This window comes from Ochotona princeps, unplaced genomic scaffold (assembly GCF_030435755.1).
Source record: "Ochotona princeps isolate mOchPri1 unplaced genomic scaffold, mOchPri1.hap1 HAP1_SCAFFOLD_138, whole genome shotgun sequence".
Classification (NCBI taxonomy): domain Eukaryota; kingdom Metazoa; phylum Chordata; class Mammalia; order Lagomorpha; family Ochotonidae; genus Ochotona; species Ochotona princeps.
The window spans coordinates 234604-259384 of NW_026699349.1; the positions used below are offsets into that span (position 1 = coordinate 234604).

The 24781-nt window shown below is 55.2% G+C and overlaps 1 protein-coding gene across 5 annotated transcripts in view; it reads right to left on the reverse strand.

The window, feature by feature from the left end:
- Positions 1-24781, reverse strand: part of EHMT1 (euchromatic histone lysine methyltransferase 1) — a 97994-nt gene that overhangs the window by 53119 nt on the left and 20094 nt on the right. For all 5 annotated transcript variants that reach the window (XM_058659734.1, XM_058659731.1, XM_058659732.1 and 2 more), the window contains exons 2-4: positions 20085-20148; positions 12936-13492; positions 8013-8193 (exon numbers count right to left, since the gene is read on the reverse strand). In XM_058659734.1, coding sequence (XP_058515717.1) covers positions 8013-8193; positions 12936-13492; positions 20085-20148 — 802 coding nt within the window. The remainder of the gene's footprint in view (positions 1-8012; positions 8194-12935; positions 13493-20084; positions 20149-24781) is intronic.

Here is a 24781-nt window from a genome sequence, read left to right on the forward strand (position 1 = left end):
CCCAAAAGGGCTCCTGGCTCCTGGCTTTGGATAGGCTCAGCTCCAGCTGCTGCAGACACTTGGTGAATGAATCAACAGATGGAAGATCTTCCTCTCTGTATAGCTGCCTTTCCAATAAAAACAAATCTTAAAAAATAAAATAAAATAAATCCGTAAGACCTTGACTTCTGCAGGAAAAGACCTAAAAATCCAAACTTGATACTGAGGCAGACCGCTCCCAGTAGCCTAGCATAGCAACAGCACAGTGCCAGGCTGGGAGCAAACAGGCTGGAGGCTCACGGGTCCCGGACAGGGAGCAGGCCCAGGGCTCACGGGTCCCGGACAGGGAGCAAGCAAGCCCGGGGCTCACAGGTCCCGGAGAGGGAGCAGGCCCAGGGCTCTCGGGTCCCAGACAGGAGCAGAAAGCCAGGGGCTCACGGGTCCCAGATAGGCTGCACCTACAGCACACAACTGCAGTAGGCCAGTTGTGTGGAGCACTGATAGCCTCTGGGATCACCCAGGCTCTCTAGTCTAGTTGATCTGAGACATGAGAGGAAGTCCAATCTCAGGGACCAGAGCCCAGGGGTGTGCTGGTATCAGAGCTCAAAGCCCATGTTGTGCCACCTGCTGTGCAGGGAACAGGGTCATGCCCAGGTGTACACTAAGCATCAGCTGGCCTGTTCCTGGGAACTAGGACACCAGCAAATATCACTTCAAAAGACAAAAAAGGCTAGCAACTTCTGGGAATGGTGATAGTGATGCAGGGGACACAGCCACTGGAGACACTTCAGCTCAGGAGATACACCCTTTGGATAAGTTAGGAAGAACTTTCCAAACCCAGGGCATGCAAGGCCTATGCCCTGATCAGCAGGAAGTAGCAACAGATGAAGAAGCAGCCCTAAGAATAGGGGTCTTGAGGTCAGCAAACTGAGGTAATAGGCTGTGCCTGAGCGTGTGGGGACCAGTTCCATATGGGCTACAGTTGAAATCCTAGCTGCCCCATTTGCCATCCAGCTCCCTGCGACTGGTCCTTGGGATCCGCACTCACATGAGAAGAAGCTTCTGGCTCCTGGTTTTGGATCGGCTCAGTTCTGACTGTCGTGGCCATAGGAGATGAACCAACAGATAGAAGACCTCTCTCTCTCTCTCTCTCTCTCTCTCTCTCTCTCTCTCTCTCTCTCTCTCTCTGCCTTGCAGATAAAAATAAACAAATCTTTACAAACAGAAAAAGAATAGCGATCAGAAATCTCTGAGGGAGGATGGACTGGGACAGGCATACAGCCACACCTCTGTTCTGTACCTGTGTGTCCCAGGATGGTCTCCCCTCACCAGGACTTGGGGTTTGTCGTGTAACCACTCCCCATGTCAGGCTCAGGAGAAGTCAAGCAGCAGGGACAACAGCCATCTCTCTTCCCTTGGACACAAGGTGAAAACAAAAACCTCTCCCACTCCTCCCCTCCCTTGCCCAGTCTGCCCCGGAATATGGCCCACATGTGTCTGCGATTTCCTCACCATTTCAACAAACTGGATTGCTGCTGAGGCACAAGGGTTAAGCTGCCACCTCTGGCACCAGCATCACATATGCGCACCAATTCATCCAGCAACAGTAGACGACAGCCCGAGAGCTGGGGCACCAGCACCTGCCTAGGAGACCCAGAGGAATTCCAGGCTCCTGCACTGGCCACTGCACATGCATCACCTCGCTCTCTCTCCCTTGCTGCTTGCATCTCTGCCTTTCAAACAACAAGTAACAGAAAGATTAAACCCATGTACTCAGCACAGCAAATGGCACAGGGACTGTGTGGGGCCAAGAGGGAAGTGCATCCCACATCGCCATGGGTCAGCCCTGCCTCGCTGAGGGAGCATCCCCTTATCCCCACAATCCAAGAACAGAGGGCCCAGCACGACGGCAAGTGACAAGTGCGTGGGCCTCTGTCACTCACATGGAAGACCTGGACAGAATCCTGGGCTCCTGGCCTTGGCTGGCCCATTCCCAGGGGTCATGGCTATTTGGGAGTGAAACAGTGGATGGGAAATCAGGGGTTTTTTGGGGTTTGCGGGTTTTTGGTTCTGTTTGGTTTGTTTTCTCTCTGCCTCTCTTGCACTGTAATTGTTCCTTTTAAATAGATAAAATATATCTTAACACACAGGTTCACGGTACACACACATAGGCTCATGGTACACACAGACTCATGGTACACATACACACACAGGCTCATGGTACACACATACACACAGGCTCACAGTACACACACAGGCTTGTGGTATACACACACATGGGCTCATGGTACACACACAGGCTCGTGGTATACACACACATGGGCTCATGGTACACACACAGGCTAGTGGCACACTCACAGGCTTGTGGTACACACATACAGGCTCGTGGCACACACAAGCTCATGGTATACACACACACACAGGCTCGTGGTATATACATACACAGGCTCATGGTATACTCACACACACACACACACACACACACGGTCCGACTGCAGCCATGGGCCAACAGGACAGTTGCTCCTTGGGGGATAGGCAACCCCCATTGCCCTAAGAAGGCTTCACCACTACAACCAACTTGGCTTTTCTTGGGCTGGAAGCAGAGTAAGGGAAAGAAGGGAGGTGAATATGATGAGGTCAATCACTCTGGTTGGCCCCCAGTCATGGGTCCTGTGGAAACCCAATGTGTGCTAGTGTGCCTCTGCACTGCACACGGACAGACTTATCTGTCCCTAGGGAAAGGTGGTGAAGAGCAGATGGGACCATGCTGCCTGGGCATCTGAAGGTGCCAGGGCCATATGCAGAGAGCTGCAGACTGCCCTGGGAATGTATCAGAATAGGAACAACTGAGAAAGAGTTTTTTTGATTTTTAATTTTTGTCTTTTTAATATTAATTCCATGGTTGACAGGGGTGCATACTCACGTGGGTCTCTGACTAGGATAGGGAGGTGGAGGTGTGGAGAAAGACAGATGGGACATGTTTCAGGGTTATTTTAGCCGTCATGTCCACAGGGCAGGAGAGAAACATTCCTTGATGTCGTACTACATTAGCACCGACAAATAGGGGATGGTCATGTGGTGACACATAAGGGACCCCGGTGTGGGTGGCACTTGGGTGGATTTGATAGTTCTCAGACATCGTCGGCTTTGTCGGCTCCGGGGCTGAGAAAATCTTGCCAAGGGCCACTGGCTGACCAAGTCCACCTGAGTGCAACAGGCCCAGGAACACGATGCAAGGCTTGGCCAGGAGAGTGGTCCAGCCTGTTCTGCTTTCCCTCCTGTGACAGGCACCCAGCGTCCTCTGCTGGCTAGATGTGCTGGCCGTCATGTCCCCCGTGCATCTGGCCGCGCCATCCTCTGCACAGGCATCAGCAACTAAGGAGGCCCAGTGATGGTACAGACACTCCAAGGTTGGACCACACATCCTGTGGTTTTCCCTGTGGTTGAGGTCTGAGTCCAGCCGTCTAGCTGGGGAGTCTCCCATGAAACCTCGCCTGGGGTGACCTCAGACTCGACTCTTGCGTGTGCCCGCCAGTGCAGGGTCAGGTTTGGTCTGTCACCTGCACCAGCCAATTTGCCTTCTCGACACCCTTGCTAATTCACATTCTGATAGATGCAACTGCCTGCTCAGTTCCAGCCCAGCCCAGATCTCACATGCACCAATCGGTGCTGCAGCCTACCACACAGCTGGTAATGCAGGCAGTGTCTGACTCTGGGGCTCCCACCATGGACCAGGCCACTACATCACAGCTGAGGGAGCTGAGCTGCAGTGCTTCTGAAAGGAAATCCTGAGGATACATCTGGATCAAGCCAAGGTGCCCACCCACATGATGCAAATCTTAAAATTAAAACAAAATAGTCAAGTCTGAGGTCACTCCAGGTGAGGTTTTCTTTTACAGTTTTTAAAAAGATTTATCTATTTTTATTGGAAAGGCAGATCAGATTTATAGAGAGAAGGAGAGACAGGCAGAAAGATCTTCCATCCATCGGTTCACTCCCGAAATGATCGCACGGTTGGAGCTGAGCCAGTCTGAAGCCAGGAGCCAGGAACCTCCTCTGGGTCTCCCACGCGGGTGCAGGGTCCCAAGGTTTTGGGCTTTCCCAGGCCACAAGTAGGGAGCTGAATGGGAAGTAGGGCCACCGGGATTAGAACCAGTGCCCATACAGCAAGGTGAGGATTTAGCAGCTAGGCCATTACACTAAGCCCAGACCTCTTTATTTTCAAGAAATCAGAAAGACCTACTAACAAAGATGTATCAGAGAAACAGCGTGGGCCCAGCACAACAGCTCAGTGGCTAGATCCTCGCCTTGCACGCACCAGATCCAACACGGGTGCCAGTTCGTGTCCCAGCTGCTTCACTTCCCTTCCCACTCCCTGCTGTGTGGCCTGGGAAAGCAGTGGAGAACGGCCCAAAGTCTTGGGACCCTGCACCCGTGTGGGAGACCTGGAAGAGGCTTCTGGCTTCAGATAGGCTCAGCTCTGGCTGTGTGGTTACCTGAGGAGTAAACCAGCATATATAAGACTTTTCTATCTCTCCTTCTCTCTATAAATCTGATCTGCCTTTCCAATAAAAATAATTCTTACACAGATTTGACGCTGGCACTGGTGTCATGGTGCAGCAGGGTAAGAGACAACAGGGGCAGCCAGTCCGAACTAACTGCTCCACGTCTCTCTCTGGTTGCCCACACATCTGGGAAGCAGTGAAGGACAGCCCAAGGGCTCTGGCCCAGCCCAGCCTCCACTGCGTGGACCAGCACAAAGAAGAGCTCTCCCTCTCCCTGTCACACTGCCTTCCAATCAATGGAACTAGTCTCCTGTGCACGTCCTGGAAGCTTAGCCTGAGACTCACTGTGTCACACCGACACGGCATTGGGGGGCACCTACAACCCTGCTCCTACACAACCAGCCCCCTTAGCCTCCCGAGCGGCACCTGGAGACTGTGTCACACTGACACAGCATTGGGGGTACCTACGACCCTGCTCCTACACAACCAGCGGCACCTGGAGACTCAGCTGTCAATCACCCCTGGCAATCGACAAGCACATCTGCCCATGTTGCCCGTCTGTGACAAGTCTCCTGGAGTAGCAGGAGTGACCACGTGTGAGAGCTGAGGGGATGTGGGACAGACTGGACTAGTCTGCCGCATGTAATGGCAAGCACGGGAGCTAGGGAGCTTGCCATATAATGGCAAGCAGGGGGCGGGCCTGGTGGGGGTTATTGTGGGTCACTCCAACTAGGCTGTAGCTCCCACTGGTTTATGTGAGGGCCGAGTCTGTGCTGGCCAGAATCAGGCTGGGCTGCAACACCCATTGGTTCCAGTGGAAGAAAGGGCTGGAAACAGAACCGACCCAGCAATTGCAACCACCAGCTGATTGGGGCGATGGACTGTGCCAGGCCCTGTACTGGAAAGTACACACAAGAACCTGGTCTGGGATCACCTCAGACAAAGTCTCTTTGGGGATCTCCCCAATCGAACTGCCGGTCTCAGAACCCCAATCATGAAGAGAAGTGCAGGTTCCATGGTCTGCCATGGAGTGCAAATACCAGAGCTGAGCCTCCTCAAGGCTCAGACAGAGCAGTGGACAGCACAATCAGGTGCACATGGAGGATATGGCAGTCTATCAGAACCTGCAGAGGACACCTGGCACCACCACGGAGGACAGAACAAATCAATCAACTACCCCAGCCATATGTTGGCAGTGAAAAACTGGTAAACAGAGACTCTAAGATGGACTATGTCCATCAGTGGATTCTCAGCAACTTCATTGTGCTTGGAATGGCAAAAGTGGCAGCAATTCATAACTGTTGAACTACCAAAACCACTTGAGCAAGACCCTCAGAGCATGCCCCACATTGGGGACCTGGGATGGGTGGGAGGTGGGGTAGGGCTTCTCCCTTTATCTTCCCCTTTACCCCAGATACAGAAAAAAAAGAGAATGTGGAAATAATAGTCTTACCCACTTAAAAAAAAAAAAAAAAAAAAAAAAAAAACCTTCTGTGACCATCCCCACACTAACTGAAAACACCAACAGAAAAAAGATAAAAAAGATAAAAACAGGAGAACCCCCGCAATGTGCTGGTGCCAACATCCAGCCAGCAGGAGGCAGCAGATGGGAAACAAGGTCCCAACACACGACACTGGCAGGACCACCCTGGAGGGCACACAAGGCTCTCCAGGGACATTCCAGCTCTAACCTTCTAACTTCCCCACCCTGGCTGGGAGGCGGAGCAGCCGGGCAGAGTCCATGGGCCCTGGACACTTTGAGGGAATGGAATCCCAGTTCACTGACAGGGAAAGCTACGAAGGGGTCACATGCAGGTATGGAACATGCCGGTCAATTCATTTCAAAAACAACAAGAAATAAGGCAAAAACAGCCAACAGCATCTTAATACCACAGGGAACTTGCAACATTCCCCAGCAGCCCTTACACACTCCACCCAGAGTCAGACAGCCAAAGCCAAGGTCAGCCCAGATGCCGCCTGCTAACTGCCATGGTTAAGTCCCAAGTCCAGACCTCCTTGACTGCTGGATGTGAAGGACGAGGCTACTCTAAGCCCTTCAAGCCTCTGGGTTAGGGTTAGGCCAGGACTCGGGAGTGACGGCAAGCCCGTGGAAGCTCATCCAAGGACTCACTTCAGACGGGGGACCAGCAAAGCAGAAGGACAGATGGCAAGGTAACAGGCTGCCTTACGGCAGAAACAAACCAGCAGACAGTCAGGGAGGCACTACCTGACCCCTGCTCCAGGGACCCCCTTGGGATGCCCAATTCCCAGCGGGGAGCAGAGGTAGGGCCTGTAGGACATCCCAGGGCACACAAGGGCTGCAGCCCCTCCCGACCACCAACAATTCAGCTGGATGCGCCCCAGACACCTTCCCCAGACACCCCTGCCACCGATGCCAGGCTAAGACAAGAAGATGAGTGGCTGGTGCCACAGCAGACAGGACACGGAGGCCATAGCGGCCCCAGGACCAGGATCCAGCTCTCTGACACTCTGAAAACCCCAACAGGGAACTGACAATGCCATGGAGGGTACCGCGGCAGACTGTCCTCCCAGCCCAGCTCCTCTGGAAAGAGGCAGAACTAAGTATTGTCAGTAACGAGGGCATGCCACCTGCAGCCTGCAGCCCAGGCAGCGACAAAGGCACACAGCCCAGACCTGCAGTCAGGCTCACAAAGCAGAGCTGAAGTGACACACCAGGACCAGTCAGGGAGGACACCTCTCACTGTGGCAAAATGGATGACCAGCAGAACTCAAGAATTTTTACCACTTTGTTAAAAAGTCTGAAATTCATTTGAAAAACAAGGTGCAGAGGCAGGTGTCAGGCACAGCAGTCAGGACTGCCTAGACTTCCAAATTCCTGCAAGAGCACGCCCTGGGCAGCCATACAGGCAGAGCAGGTCCAAGCTCCGAGCTGCAGGCTGGCTGCTGAAGGCCTGTGCAGAATGAGCCCCGCCCCCTCCAGAGTGACAGCAGCGCTCCCCCAACTAGAGCCCCCTGAGGACAGCACCAGCTGGCCAGGCACAAGCTGGCAGGGCCTCGTCCAATATTCAAACTCAATCTTAAGGCTACGCATGCAGGCTGAAGGCTGGCGTAGGGCACACAGCCCGCCCAGGAGCCTGGAGCATTCCTCACTTAGCGCTGCAAACCTGAGTGTTGCCACAGACCCCAGGAGGGAGTCACAAATCCGGCCCTCTGACGACAAAGCAGCAAGCTCAGAAGAGGGACCAGTGCCCACAGAGCACAGTTGTGAGAGAGCCCGACACTCTCCATCCCATCCCACCACCACAGCACCCTCCTTGTACGCAGGGCAGCACTGACGTCCAGCAAGTTATTTGCCAACCAGACCCAACTAGAAATCAGTGTCCATCCTGAGTCTGGGGCAACACTGCACATGTCCAGTGGCACAGGAGGGAAGGCCAGTACCTGTGGAGGACCTGCCGCCTTCCACCTCAACCCAGAGCAACACAGGCACCTGCCGCAAGCAGAGTCACACAGCAGCGCATGCAGCCGCGGCGGCCTTGCCCTTACCTGTCTGCGACTTGGTGGTGGCCATGTAGCACTGGTTCTGAGGTAGTGACTGATGAAGGGTCTGGAAGGGAGGCAGAAGTGGCTGTCGTCCCATGTCAGAGATGCTCTTGCTGACCTCCTCCTTCATAGCCTTGGGGTCTCCAGCTACGCGGACATCTCTGGCATCCTTACTGGCTGCAAGCTTCAAAACAAACACAATTCAGGACAGCAAGGCCACTCCACCCGGAAGGGGCATGGAGACACGCAGCCCCAAACACTCGGCTTCCCCACCACTTCCCACCACCTTCACGATGCTGGTGCCACGGAGCACCTGGCCTATGTGCCTAGCTGTCCTCAGATGATGGACTTGCTGCAGAAACCTTTACCAAGCCCTGACCTGCATAATAAACACTACCGCTAAGGCCCAGGCACAATGGCTCAATTGGCTAACTTTCCCCTTGCAACAGGATCCCATTCGGGCTGCTCCACTTCCCATCCATCTCCCTACTTGTGGCCTGGGAAAGCAGTCGAGGACGGCCCAAAGCCTTGGGACCCTGCACCCGCATGGGAGACCCGGAAAGAAGTTCCTGGCTCCTGGCTCCAGATCGGCACAGCACCGGCCGCTGTGGCCACTTGGGGAGTGAATCATCAGACAGAAGATCTTCCTCTCTGTTTCTCCTCCTCTCTGTATATCTGCCTTTCCAATAAAATAAATCTTATTAAAAAAAAAAAAAAGAGTGGTCCAGAAGCCACAGGGCACAGCATCACAGCCCCGGACCGCTCACCATGCCCTGCTCGTCACACAACACCAGCAACGAAGGAACCATCAGATCAATGAGACTTCATCCAAATGAAAACTCTGTGTGTCAGAAGAAACTATCAGTAGGCCCCACAACCACAAAGGGAAATACAGAGGCCTGCAACTCAACAACAGCCCAATTGGACTGAAAAACTAAGCAAAGGGCTCAGTACACACTTCTATGAGGCATGAGAACCGGGAATCAGTGTCATGTACAGAGAGTTAAGCCACTGCTAAAAAGGCAACCATCTCCTAGCAGGCCAAGTTTGAGCTTCAGACCAGCTCCCTGCCAACACGTGGGGAGGCAAGTGACGACAGCACAAGGACATCGGTGCCCTATCCATGTGGGAGAGCCACGTGAGCCTGGCCCAACACGCCCTAAACAGCCAGTTGGGCATCAGGCGGCAGATGAAGATCTCCCATACTCTGGCTCTCCCTCTTTTTCTCAGTAACTCTTTCAAATAAGTAAGTCTTCAAAAACTTGTTTAGATGATGTTCAACATCACTAATTAACAAGAAAAGACACACTGAAACTGCAATGAGCTCCACCCTGTACGACACAACAGAGGGAGCCTGGTGAGATGAACCAGCAAGCACTGCTGGGGGCCACGGCAGGCTGGCACCTCAAAACCAGCAAGCCCACAGTTGCACTTCTTCCACGCCATGAAACGGCATCAAAAACGCACCCGTGTGACCACGTACATAGAGTAGCACCCTGACACTGCAGTGACGTGCGGCCACACACCCATGACAGGACATGCTAAACGGGGCCTGCACACACATGCAGCAGCACCCTGACACTGCAGTGACGTGCGGCCACACACCCATGACAGGACATGCTAAACGGGGCCTGCACACACATGCAGCAGCACCCTGACACTGCAGTGACGTGCGGCCACACACCCATGACAGGACATGCTAAACGGGGCCTGCACACACATGCAGCAGCACCCTGACACTGCAGTGACGTGCGGCCACACACCCATGACAGGACATGCTGAACGGGGCCTGCACACACATGCAGCAGCACCCTGACACTGCAGTGACGTGCGGCCACAGCCCATGACAGGACATGGTGAACGGGGCCTGCACACACATGCAGCAGCACCCTAACACTGCGGTGACGTGCGGCCACATGCCCACAACAGGACATGTGAACAGGGCCTGCACACACGTGCAGCAGCACCCTGACACTGCAGTGACGTGCGGCCACACACCCATGACAGGACATGCTAAACAGGGCCTGCACACACGTGCAGCAGCACCCTGACACTGCGGTGACGTGCGGCCACACACCCATGACAGGACATGCTAAACAGGGCCTGCACACACGTGCAGCAGCACCCTAACACTGCGGTGACGTGCGGCCACATGCCCATGACAGGACATGTGAACAGGGCCTGCACACACGTGCAGCAGCACCCTGACACTGCGGTGACGTGCGGCCACACGCCCATGACAGGACATGGTGAACGGGGCCTGCACACACGTGCAGCAGCACCCTAACACTGCGGTGACGTGCGGCCACACACCCATGACAGGACATGCTAAACAGGGCCTGCACACACGTGCAGCAGCACCCTAACACTGCGGTGACGTGCGGCCACATGCCCACAACAGGACATGTGAACAGGGCCTGCACACACGTGCAGCAGCACCCTGACACTGCGGTGACGTGCGGCCACACGCCCATGACAGGACATGGTGAACGGGGCCTGCACACACGTGCAGCAGCACTCAGTTGGTGCTGCTTTGCTGCAACACATGTGCAGTCAGAGGTCACAAACCAACTAAGCCTACAAGTTGTCAAAGTCTACTGGGCAGGAATGCTGGGAAAGGTCAGAAACTTCCCAAGACGAATGGTGGCCATGGCTGCACAACAACAGCATTGGTGGTTGTGTTGAGGACGATTTCTTGGGGAGCAGACACGCACACAAGCCTTCAGCATGCAGGCTCAGTTTCCAGCCAAGCTCCCAGCTGATGCACATGGTGCTCTGGGGTGTGGAGCCCTGCCCCCCATGGACTGACCTAGAGGAGGTGCTGGCCCCAGGCTGCAGCCTGGCCCAGTCACAGCCTTTGAGGCCACATGCAGAGAGCACCAGTAGAGTGTAATCTCTTTCTCTCTCTCTTCTCTCCATCCTTCTTGTTAATCCGCCCTTCACAGGAGTACGTAAACTTAAAAAAGATTAATTTTTTGGGCCCGGCGCGGTGGCCTAGCAGCTGCAGTCTTCACCTTGAAAGCACCGGGATCCCATATGGGTGTTGGTTCTAATCCCAGCGGCCCCATTTCCCATCCACCTCCCTGCCTGTGGCCTGGGAAAGCAGTCGAGGATAGCCCAAAGCTTGGGACCCTGCACCCACATGGGAGACCTGGAAGAGCTCCTGGCTCCTGGATTCAGATTGGCTCAGCTCTAGCTGTTGCACTCACTTGGGGAGTGAATTATCAGATGGAAGATCTTCCTGTCTGCCTCTCCTCCAATCTCTCTCTTTATATATATATCTATATCGATATATCTATATCGATATAGATATAGATATCGATATCGATACAGATATAGATATCTGACTTTCCAATAAAAATCAATAAACCTTAAAAAAAAAGATCAATTTTCTGTTATGTGTCTTTTGGAAACATGGACACAAATGACAATTCCTCAAGGTGCTGGACATCTCCGCAGTGGGTGAGGAGAAAGGTGCCCACACGTGGGACTGGGGCCACAAGGTACATCCAGATGTCACAGGTGAGAGTAGCAGGCACAAGTGGGCCACACGCTAAGCTGCCCAAATCCCATGTGGATAGCAGGTGGAGTCCTGGCTGCCTCACATCAATGCACCTTTGGCTAACGACCTGGGGGAGCAGCAGAGGATGACTAAGGCACACATGCCCTGGTCCACATGGGAGACTCAAGGAAGCTCCTGGATCCTGGCTCCAGATAAGCCCAGCCCTGACTGTCACAACCACACAGGAAGTGAACCAATGAGTGGATCTCTAACTCTGTAAATACATAAACATTTCTTTACATTTCAAAAATAAAGTAGTAAGATAAAGTTTCAACATGTAAGAAAAACAGTGCAAAACTTTGAAGCCAAGCTAGCCTGGCCAAATCAGCAGAGGGATCTGTGATCCAGCACCAGGGTGAGGTGCCTGTCTTGGCTAGAAGGCTTGGTGGCTCTGAGGAACTCTGAGGAGGGCGCACTGCATGCCAGGGGCCAGCAGCTAGTAGTCCAGCCGCACAGGGCACCCACCATGGCAACCAGCAGTCCAGCTGCACAGGGCACACACCATTACCCAACAATCAATGGAAACAGCTTCAGAAAACTAAATGTCCTCCCTGCCAGGAAAACACAGAAGACAGCATGCAGGGGGGCAAGGAAGTCAACACAGAGAAGACCAAAGCCCATGGACAGCAGGGGCCCAACTGGGACCGACACAGAGCAGTGTGTGCAGAACCAAAAAACCAAATGGAACAACTTTTCTTCACGCTTCAGAGACTGCGCAAAAAGCACACCCACGTACGTAACAGACAGCAAGGACACAGACAGCTGACCAACATGACATGTTGCTGCAGCGACGCGAGGGGACGCAGGCAGCAAGGACACAGATAGCTGACCAACATGGCAGAAGGCTGCAGCTGTGCAAGGGGACAGAGACAGCTGACCAACACGGCAGAAGGCCGCAGCCATGCGAGGGGAAGCAGAACCTGGGACACATCTAGCCGTCCCACAGGGCAGCAGAGCCACTCCACTGACAGGGTAGGCCACAGCCTCCAAGGGCCCCCACGCAGCTCCCAGGAGCACCCACCATGCCCATAGCACCTGGAAGAGCAGCAGGAAGGGCCACGGAGGAGCAGGAGCACAAATGCACCCCAGGGTGGGCCTCTGCAGCTCTAGGCCTTGACCCACCTCACTGCTCGCACTGCCTGGTGGTGCCCTTGCAAGACCCAGCCAGGAAAGCAGAGCCCACAGAGGCGTGGACAAGCTTCACCAGCACCATCCATGCTGCAGGAGGCCTGAGCACAGAGCTGCTCTCAGCCCCACGATGCCCACCTGCCGGGCCCTGCTCATTCACCCACAGATGTCTGTCTGCCCCCACAGGAGACCAAAGGGTAGTCAGACAACGACGGCAAGAAGAGGTGCAGAATTACCAGGCCTGGGATGGATTTCGGCATGGTCTTGCGTGCCCTGTGCACCTTGACATCGGTGCCAGGGGCAGGGGGCTTCCTGTCCTCCATGTCCGTGCCCCCATCCCCAGGCATGGCTGCCGCTGGGGCTGGTGTCTGAGGAAAAGCACTTGGAGTCCTGCCTTTGCCAGCCCCTCCAGGGAGCGTCTTGGCAGCATGGCCAGGAAGTGAGGAGGCCAAAGAGCTGCTAGTCCTCATGGGCTGGCCCTGCAGGGCCGGCTGAGTTAGGAAGTAGCCGTTGCTGCCAACGACCGAAGTCTGCACGAAGTCATCAGCCGGGACATGGTTCGGCCTCCCTGGCTCCACGGCCCTCTCTGAGACGCCATTCTCCGCTATGCGGGGAGCTTGACTGAGGCTGTCCTGCGGGCTGCCCTCTGTGCCCTCCTGGGCATGCTTGGCTGCACTCGGGGGGCTGCTGTCGCCACTCTTTGCACAGGAGCCGTTGGCTTCACCGTCGGCGGCCATGTGGGCCTCTCCCGTCTGCCTCTCTACTGAGCCCTCATCGGCAGCCATGGGGACGTCTGTGAAGGAGAAGAACACACATCACCAGCTGGCGGTGCCCACCCTCCAGTAACACCACTCCCAGGCAAGAGTCAAAACTACTGGGGAAAACTTTCAGGGGCCGACACTGGGGCGCAGTGCCAGCCTCCTGTAACCCCCAAGCAAGAATCACAACTGCTGGGAAAGCTTTTCAGGGGCCGACACCGGGGCACAGTGCCGGCTTCTCATATGAGCACCAGTCTAAGTCCCAGCTGCTCCATTTCTGACCCAGCTCCCATTCATGCACCTGGGAAAGCAGCGGAGCGGAGACCAGAGGGTGCCCCAGGTCCTGTCTTCTGCCTAACTGAGCCTGGGTGCTGAAGTCAGCTGGGGAGTAAACAACCAGATGAAAAACCTCTGTCCGTCCTTGTTTCTCTCACTCCCCACTCTGTAACTCTGCCTTTCAACTAGCAAAACAAACCTTTAAAGCAAACCTTTTTTTCCCTTTTATAGTCAGACCAACATTTCATACTTCTTAAGCATTAGCTCTAGCAGTGAACTGCTTGGACAAGCAGAGCCGGCAGGAAATGCAGATGGCTTTGTAAGTGCCTTGACAAGAGCAGACGGAGCGCAGACACAGAGCGGCTGGTCCTTCCACACTTTCTCCAGAGAGCAGGTTGGCTCCGCATGCCATCAACGATGGCCAGGCTGTACAACTGACAGAGACAGAATGCCGCGACTCACGTCGCAGGACCTACCCTCAGCCAGGTTCAAGAGGGACTGCAGGTGGCAGGCCAAACTCATACGAACAGTACAGGGAACTTGACAGGTGTACTGGCCACACTCTGAGTGAATGCAGCAATCTCAAGAAACAGCCAGAAAGAGCCCAAGGGAACCGTTTCCCTTGGACTGCTGAGGAAGAAATGTTACGCAGGTGGCACCTAAGCCCAGCGCTGTGCCGGCCCTCTCCGCCACCAACACAGCCCACACAGCAAGTCAGCAAACCAAAAAACACAAGCAGAAGAAATAAACCACAAAGCTGTCAAATCTCTGCCAAACAATTGATTCAATGGCATTCTCTTTAAAAAAAAAAAAAAAAAAAAAAAAAAGGATTTATTTACGGCCCGGCACAGTAGTCCTCACCTTGAACAGGCCGGGATCCCATATGGGTGCCAGTTCGTGTCCCAGCAGCCCCGCTTCCCTTCCAGCTCTCTACCTGTGGCCTGGGAAAGCAGTGGAAGACGGCCCAAGTCCTTGGGACCCTGCACCTGCATGGGCGGATTGAAAAAAACTCCTGGCTCCTGGCTTCGGATCAACCAACACCCTTGGCATTGTGGTACAGTGTGCTCAATCCCAAATGGGCATCAGCAGTTCAAGTCTCAGCTGTTCCTTTTTTTTTCTTTTAAGATTTATTTATTTTTATTACAAAGTCAGATATACAGAGAGGAGAGACACAGAGGAAGATCTTCCCTCCAGAGATTCACTCCCCAAGTGGCCACAACGGCCAGAGCTGCGCCTATCTAAAACCAGGAGCCAGGAACTTCCTCCAGGTCTCCCACGTGGGTGCAGGGTTCCAAGGCTTTGGGCCGTCCTCAACTGCTTTCCCAGGCCACAAGCAGGGAGCTGGATGGGAAGCGGGGATGCCAGGATTAGAACCAGTGCCCATGTGGGATCCTAGTGTGTTCAAGATGAGGACTTTAGCCACTAGCCTACTGCGTCATGCCCACAGCTATTCCACTTCTGATTGAGCACCCTGCAAGTGCCCTGGGGAAACAGCAAAAATGCCAGATGTAGTTCCAGGCTCAGCCCTAGCCACTGCAGCCATTTGGGCAGTGACCAATAAATCAAGGATTTCTCTTTGTCTCTCACTTCATCTTTCAAATAAATAAAATTAATCTTTTTTTTTTTTTAAAGCACAGGCTGGAAGAAAATATTTGATGACCATATATCCAATCAAAGACTGACAGCTAAAGTACATACAGAACTGCCTAGCTCCAGGCCACGGCCTGTGGTGCACTACCTGGACAAGTGTCATACCGCTGGCAGAGAAGCAGCCAGGAGCTGGCAGGCACCCTGGGGAATGCCAAGTCTACATTAACTAGATCAACATGTCAGCATAGCTGCTGATTCTTTTTTTTAAGCTATGTGGAGTGCAGATGCCTGCAGGAAGGCAGAGAGACTGCTTGTGTGGGTCCTGGTTAGGCAGGTAGGGCTCCAGGGTGGCATGGCATGCTGCTAGAGGACCGGACATGGGGATCTGGGAATGGGAGGCTGTGGACTGCTCAGGGAAGCAGGTCTGAGATGTGTGGGAGGGAGGACTGCTGAGGGAGAACATGACAGGTGAGCTGGGACTTACACCAACCAGGCTACTGCACTTGCAGGTAAACAAGTGGGCTGAGACTGGGTGGTTTAGAGGAGGGAAACCAGAGGACCTTTTGAGGCCAAACCAATACACCTGCTCATGTGGGAGACCTGAGCTGGGCTGGTTGGTATCGACAATCACCCACTGACACGTACAAAAGCCATGACTGAGGGGCCTGCCGGAAAGGGTTTGACCAGAGTACTTGCCAGTGTCAGGGCAGGGGCTGGGCCACGTCAGGCTGGGCCATGACACTAACCAGCTAACAAGAGGACTGAAGGGATCATGAGCTCACCCCTGAGGGACTGCCTGGGCTGGTGACGGGCTGAGCTAGGCATGACCATGGAACTCACCAACATTCATGGGCACTGGGTTCGGAAACAGGCCAGTCTGGTTCAGGCTGCAGCACCCGCAAGCACACCCGAGAATTCAGTATGGAGCTGGGCCAGGCATCAACATCCAACAGCACACACAAAGGCAGACACTAGGGAAGCAGACTGTGCCAGGTAAGGGCCTACCACCTGTTGGACTGCATGAGATTTGGGTCTGGGAGTGGCATGGTGGGGGGACTTGGGGAACCCCCTGCCAGTGGCCTGTGAGGCAAGCAGGGCTGCTCTGCTTGTCAGCAGATGTGTAGGTTCACTCTGGGAGTGTGCACCAGGCAGGGCATACTGGCTTGCATGGGAACCAGGACGGGGTGTGGGCCATGCAGGTCTAGGCTAGGATATCACACTTTCTGGTCTGCATGAAAGCCAGGTTTGAGGGTGGACTGGGCAGGGCTAGGCTGCAGCACCTGGCAAGGAGAGTTTACAACAGGGGGCATGGAGGCAGGCTGAACAAGGCCAGGCTGCAGTATGTGATGACAAAAGCCAAGACAGGCAACGGGTTATGCAGGGCTGAGTTGGAGCATCCACCAGCACATGCAAGATCTGTGGTTGAGAGCAAGCCTGGTTGAGAACTAAGCGGATGTCCTAACTGGACTGTGGGTCCCATCAGAGAGAGCAAGAGCCAGAATGGGGGCAGCTGACTGAGCTAGACATGGCTGCAGCATCCCTCGGGATGGCTATGGACCGGGTCTGGGGTATACCAGACTGGGCTAGGCTGCCAGTGCACGTGGGAGCCAGAGCAGGAATAGGACAGACTGGGCTAGGCTGCCAGTGCATGTGGGAGATAGAGCAGGTATAGGACAGACTGGGCTAGGTCTCAGCTCCCACTGATCTATGAGAGCCGGACCTGCGGGGGGACCAGGCTGGGCTGGGTTGTAGCATCCAACAATAAGAACTGGAATGGGTGTGGGCCAGTCGGGCAAGGATGCTGTGTCTGTACCTGCCAGGACAGGAGGTGGGCCAAGTCAGGCTGGGCCAAGAGTCCACAGGTGTGCGAAAGATCTGCCACTGGGAGGAGACCTGAAAGAGGAGCTTGGGGAACTCCTAAGTCAGGACACAGTCCCTGCAGGTAAGCGCAAGAAATCAAGGCTGGGGGAAGCCGAGACTAGGCCAGGTTATAGTATCCTCTGGCACACGTGTGGCTTAGGTATGGACGCAGGCCAGGCTGGGTCAACTCATAGCACCCACTGGCAGATATGAGAACCAGGATGGGGTACAGGACAGACCTATTGGGCCACAACACCAGCCAGTTCACATCAGGGCTGGGACTGGGGGCTAGCCGGGCTGGGCCAGGCTTCAGCACCTACCAGCTTGAGCTGGAACTGGGGGCAGTTTGGGCTAGGCTAGGCTGCAGCACCCACCAGCATGAGCTGGAACTGGGGCCTGGCTGGGCTGGGCTAGGCTGTAGCAAACACCAGCATGAGCTGGAACTGGGGCCTGGCTGGGCTGGGCCAGGCTGTAGCACCCATCAGCATGAGCTGGAACTGGGGGCAGTTGGGGCCAGGCCAGGCTGCAGCACCCACCGGGGAATGCTGATATGAGGCAGGCCATGCCAGACTGGGCCTCAGCTCCCACCAGCACATGTAAGACCCAGAATGGAGGACAAGCCCAGCAGGGGAGCAGTGAGAGTTCCCCTGCCAGACCACTGCTTCCGCTGGTGACCAGGAAGCTGGCAGACTGGGGGCAGACCAGGCTGGGCAGGGCTACAGCACCTGTTGGCCTGCATGTAGCTGGGTTAGTCTGTATCTGCTGTGCATGCACGAGCCAGAATAAGTGCAGGCTGGTTGGACACCGCCACAGCATCAACTGGCAAACGCTGGGTCTGGAGCATTCAGGCTAGACCACAGAACCATCGGAGAAGTGCAAGAGCCAGGACTGAGAGCGGGCCTAGTAGATAAACGGTGGGCACCCCTCGGATGTATGAGAACAGGGGCTGGAGGCAGGCCTGTCTGGACAGGCAGTAGCACCACTCGCACCAGTGTGGCCTGGACAGTGGGGCTGATCGAGTTGAGATAGGCTGTAGAGCCCGCTGGTGTACACAAGAGTAGAATGGGATATGGGAACCAGAGCTGGGGGAAGGCCTGGTGGGAGTTATTGGGAGTCCAACTAGGCTGCAGTTCCCACTGGTTTTTATGAGGGCCAAGTGTGTGGTGAGCAAGGTTGGGCTGGGCCTCAACATCCAATTGTTGGTACATAAGATGGGGCTGGAACAGAACTGACCAGGTGACTGCAGCCACCAGTGTGTGTGTAGGCTGACATGGCGGATGGACTGAGCCCGATCCCGCACTGGCTGGCACACACAGGAGTCAGATTAGGGTCACCTTAGATGAGTTTCTCTGCCGTCCCCCTAACTGGATCACTGGACTCAGATCTGTGAAAATCACAGCATATGTGGTCTAAATACAGAGTGCATGTGTTAGAACTGGGTCTCCACAGTTGCTGAGGCCTGTGCAGCGAACAGCATGCCCAGATGCACATGGGGGACATGCCAGCCAGTTCATGGAGGCCTGAAGAGGACGTCTAGTTCCATGGAGGGCAGAAAAGAAAACAGACGTAGGTCCTGAGAGACATGCTGCATACATGCAGTCAGAAAGACAAGCCACAAGCTGAGCAGGAGACAGGACACACACCCAGAGCCTGGTGGGGCCAGCACTGGACAGGCCCTGAGGGATTCGCTGGGCAAGGCTGCTCTACTTTCCAACCAGCTCCCAGTAAGGAACCACGGAAGTCAGTGCAGGACAGCTCGATGGCTTGGGACACCCCCTATGGACACTCCCTGCACACACTCCATGTAGACACACCGTGTAGACACCCCCTGTACACACTCCCTGTACACATTCCCTGTACACACTCCTTGTACACATTCCATGTAGACACCCCCTGTACACACTCCATGTAGACACACCGTGAAGACATCCCCTGTAGACACTCTGTGTAGACACCCCCTGTACACCCTCCATGTAGACACAAAGTGAAAACATCCCCTGTAGACACTCTGTGTAGATACTCCCTATACACACTCCATGTAGACACACCGTGAAGACATCCCCTGTAGACACTCAGTGCAGACACTCACTGTAGACACTCCATGTACACACTCCATGTAGACACAATGTGAAGACATCCCCTGTAGACACTCTGTATAGACACACTCCGTGTACATACTCCATGTAGACACCCGTGAAGGCATCCCATGTAGACACACCGTGTAGACACTCACTGTAGACACTCCCTGTACACATTCCATGTAGACACTCCATGTAGATACTCCCTGTAGACACCCCCTGTACACATTCCCTATAGACACCCCTGTACACACTCCATGTAGACACACCGTGAAAACATCCCCTGTAGACACTCCGTGTAGACACCCCCTGTACACACTCCATGTAGACACACTATGAAGACATCCCCTGTACACACTCCTTGTACAAATCCCCTAACACCTCCTGTAGACACTCCCTGTAGACAACCCCTGTACACACTCCATGTAGATACTCCCTGTACACACTCCGTGTACACACTGCATGTAGGCACCCCCTGTAGAAGCCTCTTGGACACTGTCCAGCACTTCTTCCATCTCTTCCCTGCCTGCTCAGCCTCTGGCTTCAGACACTGCACTGTGGAGTCTGTGTGGCCTGGTCCAGTGTCCTCCCCCAGCCAGGGGCATGCTCACTGCGTGTCGTGAGCATGAACCCATCAGGCAGCCTGTTTCACTCTCCTGGACTCCTCCGTGGATTCTGGCAGGAAACACCGTGCACCGAGCGCACATGTGCTCATTTCTTAGCAGTCAAGAAACGACCAAGGTAAGTAAACACGTCAGAATCTGGGTCAGACAGACCAGGAGACGGGGCGCAGGCACCTGTGTAGCAGGAGGCGCTGCCTTACCTTCTCCCAGCAGCTCCGTTTTCATGCAGCCTTCCTGCTTCACCTCCCCCTTTGCTGGAACTGCCTGCCAGAAAGAAAGGAAAGCTGTCAGCCAGGACCCTCAAGGCAACTGGCATGGCTGCCAACACGCCTTCTCCAAGCAGGCAGCCCAGACAAGGCCAGGTGAGCCCAGCGGCCACAGGAAGCCACGACTGGGATGGCCTCATCCCATCTTGGAGCCCAGGTGCTCCATTCCTCATTGCAGCTTCCCACCACACCCTGGGAGGCAGCACACATTAGGTAAAGTCCTGGGTCCTGCCCACGCCACCTGCACAGCAGACACAGAAGGACGTCCCAGTCCTGGGTCCTGCCCAAGCCACCTGCACAGCAGACACAGAAGGACGTCCCAGTCCTGGGTCCTGCCCACACCACCCGCACAGCAGACACGGAAGGACGTCCCAGTCCTGGGTCCTGCCAACGCCACCCGCACAGCAGACACGGAAGGACGTCCCAGTCCTGGGTCCTGCCCACGCCACCCGCACAGCAGACACGGAAGGACGTCCCAGTCCTGGGTCCTGCCAACGCCACCCGCACAGCAGACACGGAAGGACGTCCCAGTCCTGGGTCCTGCCAACGCCACCCGCACAGCAGACACGGAAGGACGTCCCAGTCCTGGGTCCTGCCAACGCCACCCGCACAGCAGACACGGAAGGACGTCCCAGTCCTGGGTCCTGCCCAAGCCACCCGCACAGCAGACACGGAAGGACGTCCCAGTCCTGGGTCCTGCCAACGCCACCCGCACAGCAGACACGGAAGGACGTCCCAGTCCTGGGTCCTGCCCAAGCCACCCGCACAGCAGACACGGAAGGACGTCCCAGTCCTGGGTCCTGCCCAAGCCACCCGCACAGCAGACACGGAAGGACGTCCCAGTCCTGGGTCCTGCCCAAGCCACCCGCACAGCAGACACGGAAGGACGTCCCAGTCCTGGGTCCTGCCCAAGCCACCCGCACAGCAGACACGGAAGGACGTCCCAGTCCTGGGTCCTGCCCACGCCACCCGCACAGCAGACACGGAAGGACGTCCCAGTCCTGGGTCCTGCCCACGCCACCCGCACAGCAGACAAGGAAGGACGTCCCAGTCCTGGGTCCTGCCCACGCCACCCGCACAGCAGACACGGAAGGACGTCCCAGTCCTGGGTCCTGCCAACGCCACCCGCACAGCAGACACGGAAGGACGTCCCAGTCCTGGGTCCTGCCCACGCCACCCGCACAGCAGACACGGAAGGACGTCCCAGTCCTGGGTCCTGCCAACGCCACCCGCACAGCAGACACGGAAGGACGTCCCAGTCCTGGGTCCTGCCCACGCCACCCGCACAGCAGACACGGAAGGACGTCCCAGTCCTGGGTCCTGCCCACGCCACCCGCACAGCAGACACAGGACGTCCCAGTGCTGACTTCAGTCTGCCAGGCTGGCCCACCCTGAGCACTTGGGAAGTGAACAGGCAGACCACTTCTCTGCCAAAACAAAAGGAGGGAGGGAAGAAAAACTGGCAGGAAAATGAAAAGAACAGGAAAAGGAGGGAGAGAGGAATGAATTTACCAAATCCTCTCTCTGCTGTCCAGACAGCCAAGACTCTGCCCAAGCACAAATGCGACACCTCCGCTCTGGGCAGGAATAGCACTAGGGCAAAGTGCACGGGCAGCACACCTGTCAGACGCTGAGGGAAGACGTGCAGCAGGCTGAGCCTGTGGACAGCAGGGACCCCACCAGAGACCCTGTGTGACACACAACAGGAACCCCAGCACTGTGTGGTGACATCAGGAAGCAGAGGCAGCCTTAGCCTCACCATTCATCAATTATTGACACTAAAAATAGAGTCCACCAAAACTCCACGTCCCCAGAGTCCACAATAACTACAAGATAGGCAAAATGTCCCAACAGGTGCCCTGTTCCCTGTTCCCAAGGGTCAGAAATTCAGGCAGGCACTGCTCGCTACAGAGTGTGGCCACAATGGCTGCACAAGGTCAGATGTCTGCTGGCCGGCCTCTGCTGCCTGCTGAGCAGGTGGTGATCCTGGACACCACTACAGCCCTTCCCTCACACCCGTCCTCAGCGACCGGATGCCATCGACTCTGCATCCCAGGCTCCTGCAGCTACCCCAGCATCACACAGACCCCTCCTCACACTCAGCTGCCCCTACCCAGGCCGTGACCACTCACGGCTAATCATGACTGCTTCCCAGCTGCCTCAGCCCACACCCTTGACACAAACCTCCCTGGGGACTCAACCACACAGGCCTGCACAGACATCTGCCCCAGGAGGCCAGAACAACTGAGTCAGCACCCCAGCTGTACCGCCAAGGACACCAATCTGACACCAGGACCACCCTCAGGGGGCGCCTGAGGCACCAAGGCCAAGCTGTGCAGAAGGCCACTCGTGCTGCACCTTCCTGATGGGCCAGCAACACTCAGACTGCAACCCAGGCCCCAATCAGCACAGGAGGCCATCCATCCAAGCAGGCAACCAGCAGGACCTGCTATCAGTGTGTAAGACGTGGGCGTAAACGTGCACCTATGAGCTTGTCCTGGTCTAAGACATGGGCGTAAATGTGCACCTGTGAGCTTGTCCTGGTCTAAGACATGGGCGTAAACGTGCACCTATGAGCTTAGTCTCTGATGGCCTGGCAGGTGTCACTGGTGAAGAAAGTTTTGAGATACAGTTAATAAAACAACTGTGCCCTGGAGAGTTAATATCCTTTCCGTGAACTCTTCCCAGCATGTAGCTCCCAACACAGCCTCAGTCCCAGCAGCCATCAGGGAGATCAGCAGATGAGAGAGAGCCGCTGCCTCTTAAAAAGCCAAACTCTATAGGGCCTGGCACGGTGGCTAGTGGCTAAGGTCCTCTCCTCTAATGCGCTGGGATCCCATATAAGCGCCAGTTCTAATCCAGTGGCCCCGCTTCCCAACCAGCTCCCTGCTTGTGGCCTGGAAAAGCAGTCAAGGACGGCCCAAAGCCTTGGGACCCTGCACCCGTGTGGGAGACCTGGAGGAAGTTCCTGGCTCCTGGCTTCGGATCAGTACAGCTTCAGCCGTTGCAGTCTCTTGGGGAGTGAATCATCGGATGGAAGATCTTCCTTTCTGACTCTCCTGTCTCTGTATATCTGACTTCACAATAAAAATAAATAAATCTTTAAAAAAAATAGTATTTGCTTAAGAAAAAAAAACTATGGCATTCAGCTGGCACTGTGGTTTAACAGGCGAGCATCCAGCTCCCTGCTAATGCTCCCTGAGAGCAGGGGATTGTCTGTGTTACTCAGGTCCTGGCACCCACAGGGCAGACAAACAAGCCCCCAGCTTCTGGCTTTGGACCAGTCAAGTTGTGGCCATAGCAGCCACTTGGGGTGAACCAGCAGATGGAAGATCTCTCTGTCACTATTTGTAACTCTGACTCTCAAATAAAAACAAACAAATATTGCGTATCTGATGTTATGGCTCAAGTGGCTAATCTTCCACCTCCAAGCACCAGGATCCCATACGCACACCAGTTCAAGTCCCAGCTGCTCCACTTCTCACGCAGCTCCCTGCTTGTGGCCATGGAAAGCTGTAGAAGATGGCCCAAAGCCTTAGGACCCTGCACCCACAACAGACTGGGAAGAAGCTCCTGGTTTCAGATTGGCTCCCCTGTGCCACTGCGGCCATTTAGGAAATGAACTAGAGGATGCAAGATCTTTCTCTCTCCTTCTCCCCATAAGTCTGATCTGCCTTCCCAATGAAAATAAATAAATCTTTAAAAAAAAAAAAATGTTCCTAGGGCCCGGCGGCGTGGTCTAGCGGCTAAAGTCCTCGCCTTGAACGCCCCGGGATCCCATATGGGCGCTGGTTCTGGTCCCGGCGGCTCCACTTTCCATCCAGCTCCCTGCTTGTGGCCTGGGAAGCAGTCGAGGAAGGCCCAAAGATTCGGGACCCTGCACCCGCGTGGGAGACCCGGAGGAGGTTCCAGGTTCCTGGCTTCGGATCGGAGCAGCACCGGCTGTTGCGCTCACTTGGGGAGTGAAACATCGGACGGAGGATCTTCCTCTCTGTCTCTCCTCCTCTCTGTATATCTGACTTTGTAATAAAATAAATAAATCTTTAAAAAAAATGTTTCTAGTGACCTCAGGGTGGGCATCTAACCATCAGGAGGCCACACGGGCACATGTGTGCTCCTGTCTCGAGCTTACTGCAGAGGCAGAAGCAGACACAGCAGGGTGCTTCTGAGACCCAGTGGGAAAGACCCATGGGTGCCTGGATCCAGGCTGCAGCCCACCCAGCCCCAGACACTGGGCAACGGAACCTGCAGCCAGCAGCTTTGTTTCTCTCCCCTTTTTTCCTTCTCAAATAGAACTCAAAAGAACCAAGCAGTTCTTCCCGCCAGCTACAAGCGGCTGCGAGGGTGCTTGGAATGGCCGCCAGAGCGTACGAGGCACTGGTCTGTGGAGGGACACGGGCAGCCCCTGGCACACATGACCAGCGCTGGCTGGACCCTCAGACGCCACAACAGGTCATCTCTCCTCTTCTTAAACATGTAGGAGTAGAACTACACTAAGAAGCCAATTCTGACCTACCTGAACATGATGACATACAAAAGGCCACTGGGAACGGTGGCGGGCCAAGGACTCACTGCCTGCTCTACGCACGTGAGGACTGAGGACGTCCAAGCAGAGAGAAGCTCCCCTGCAG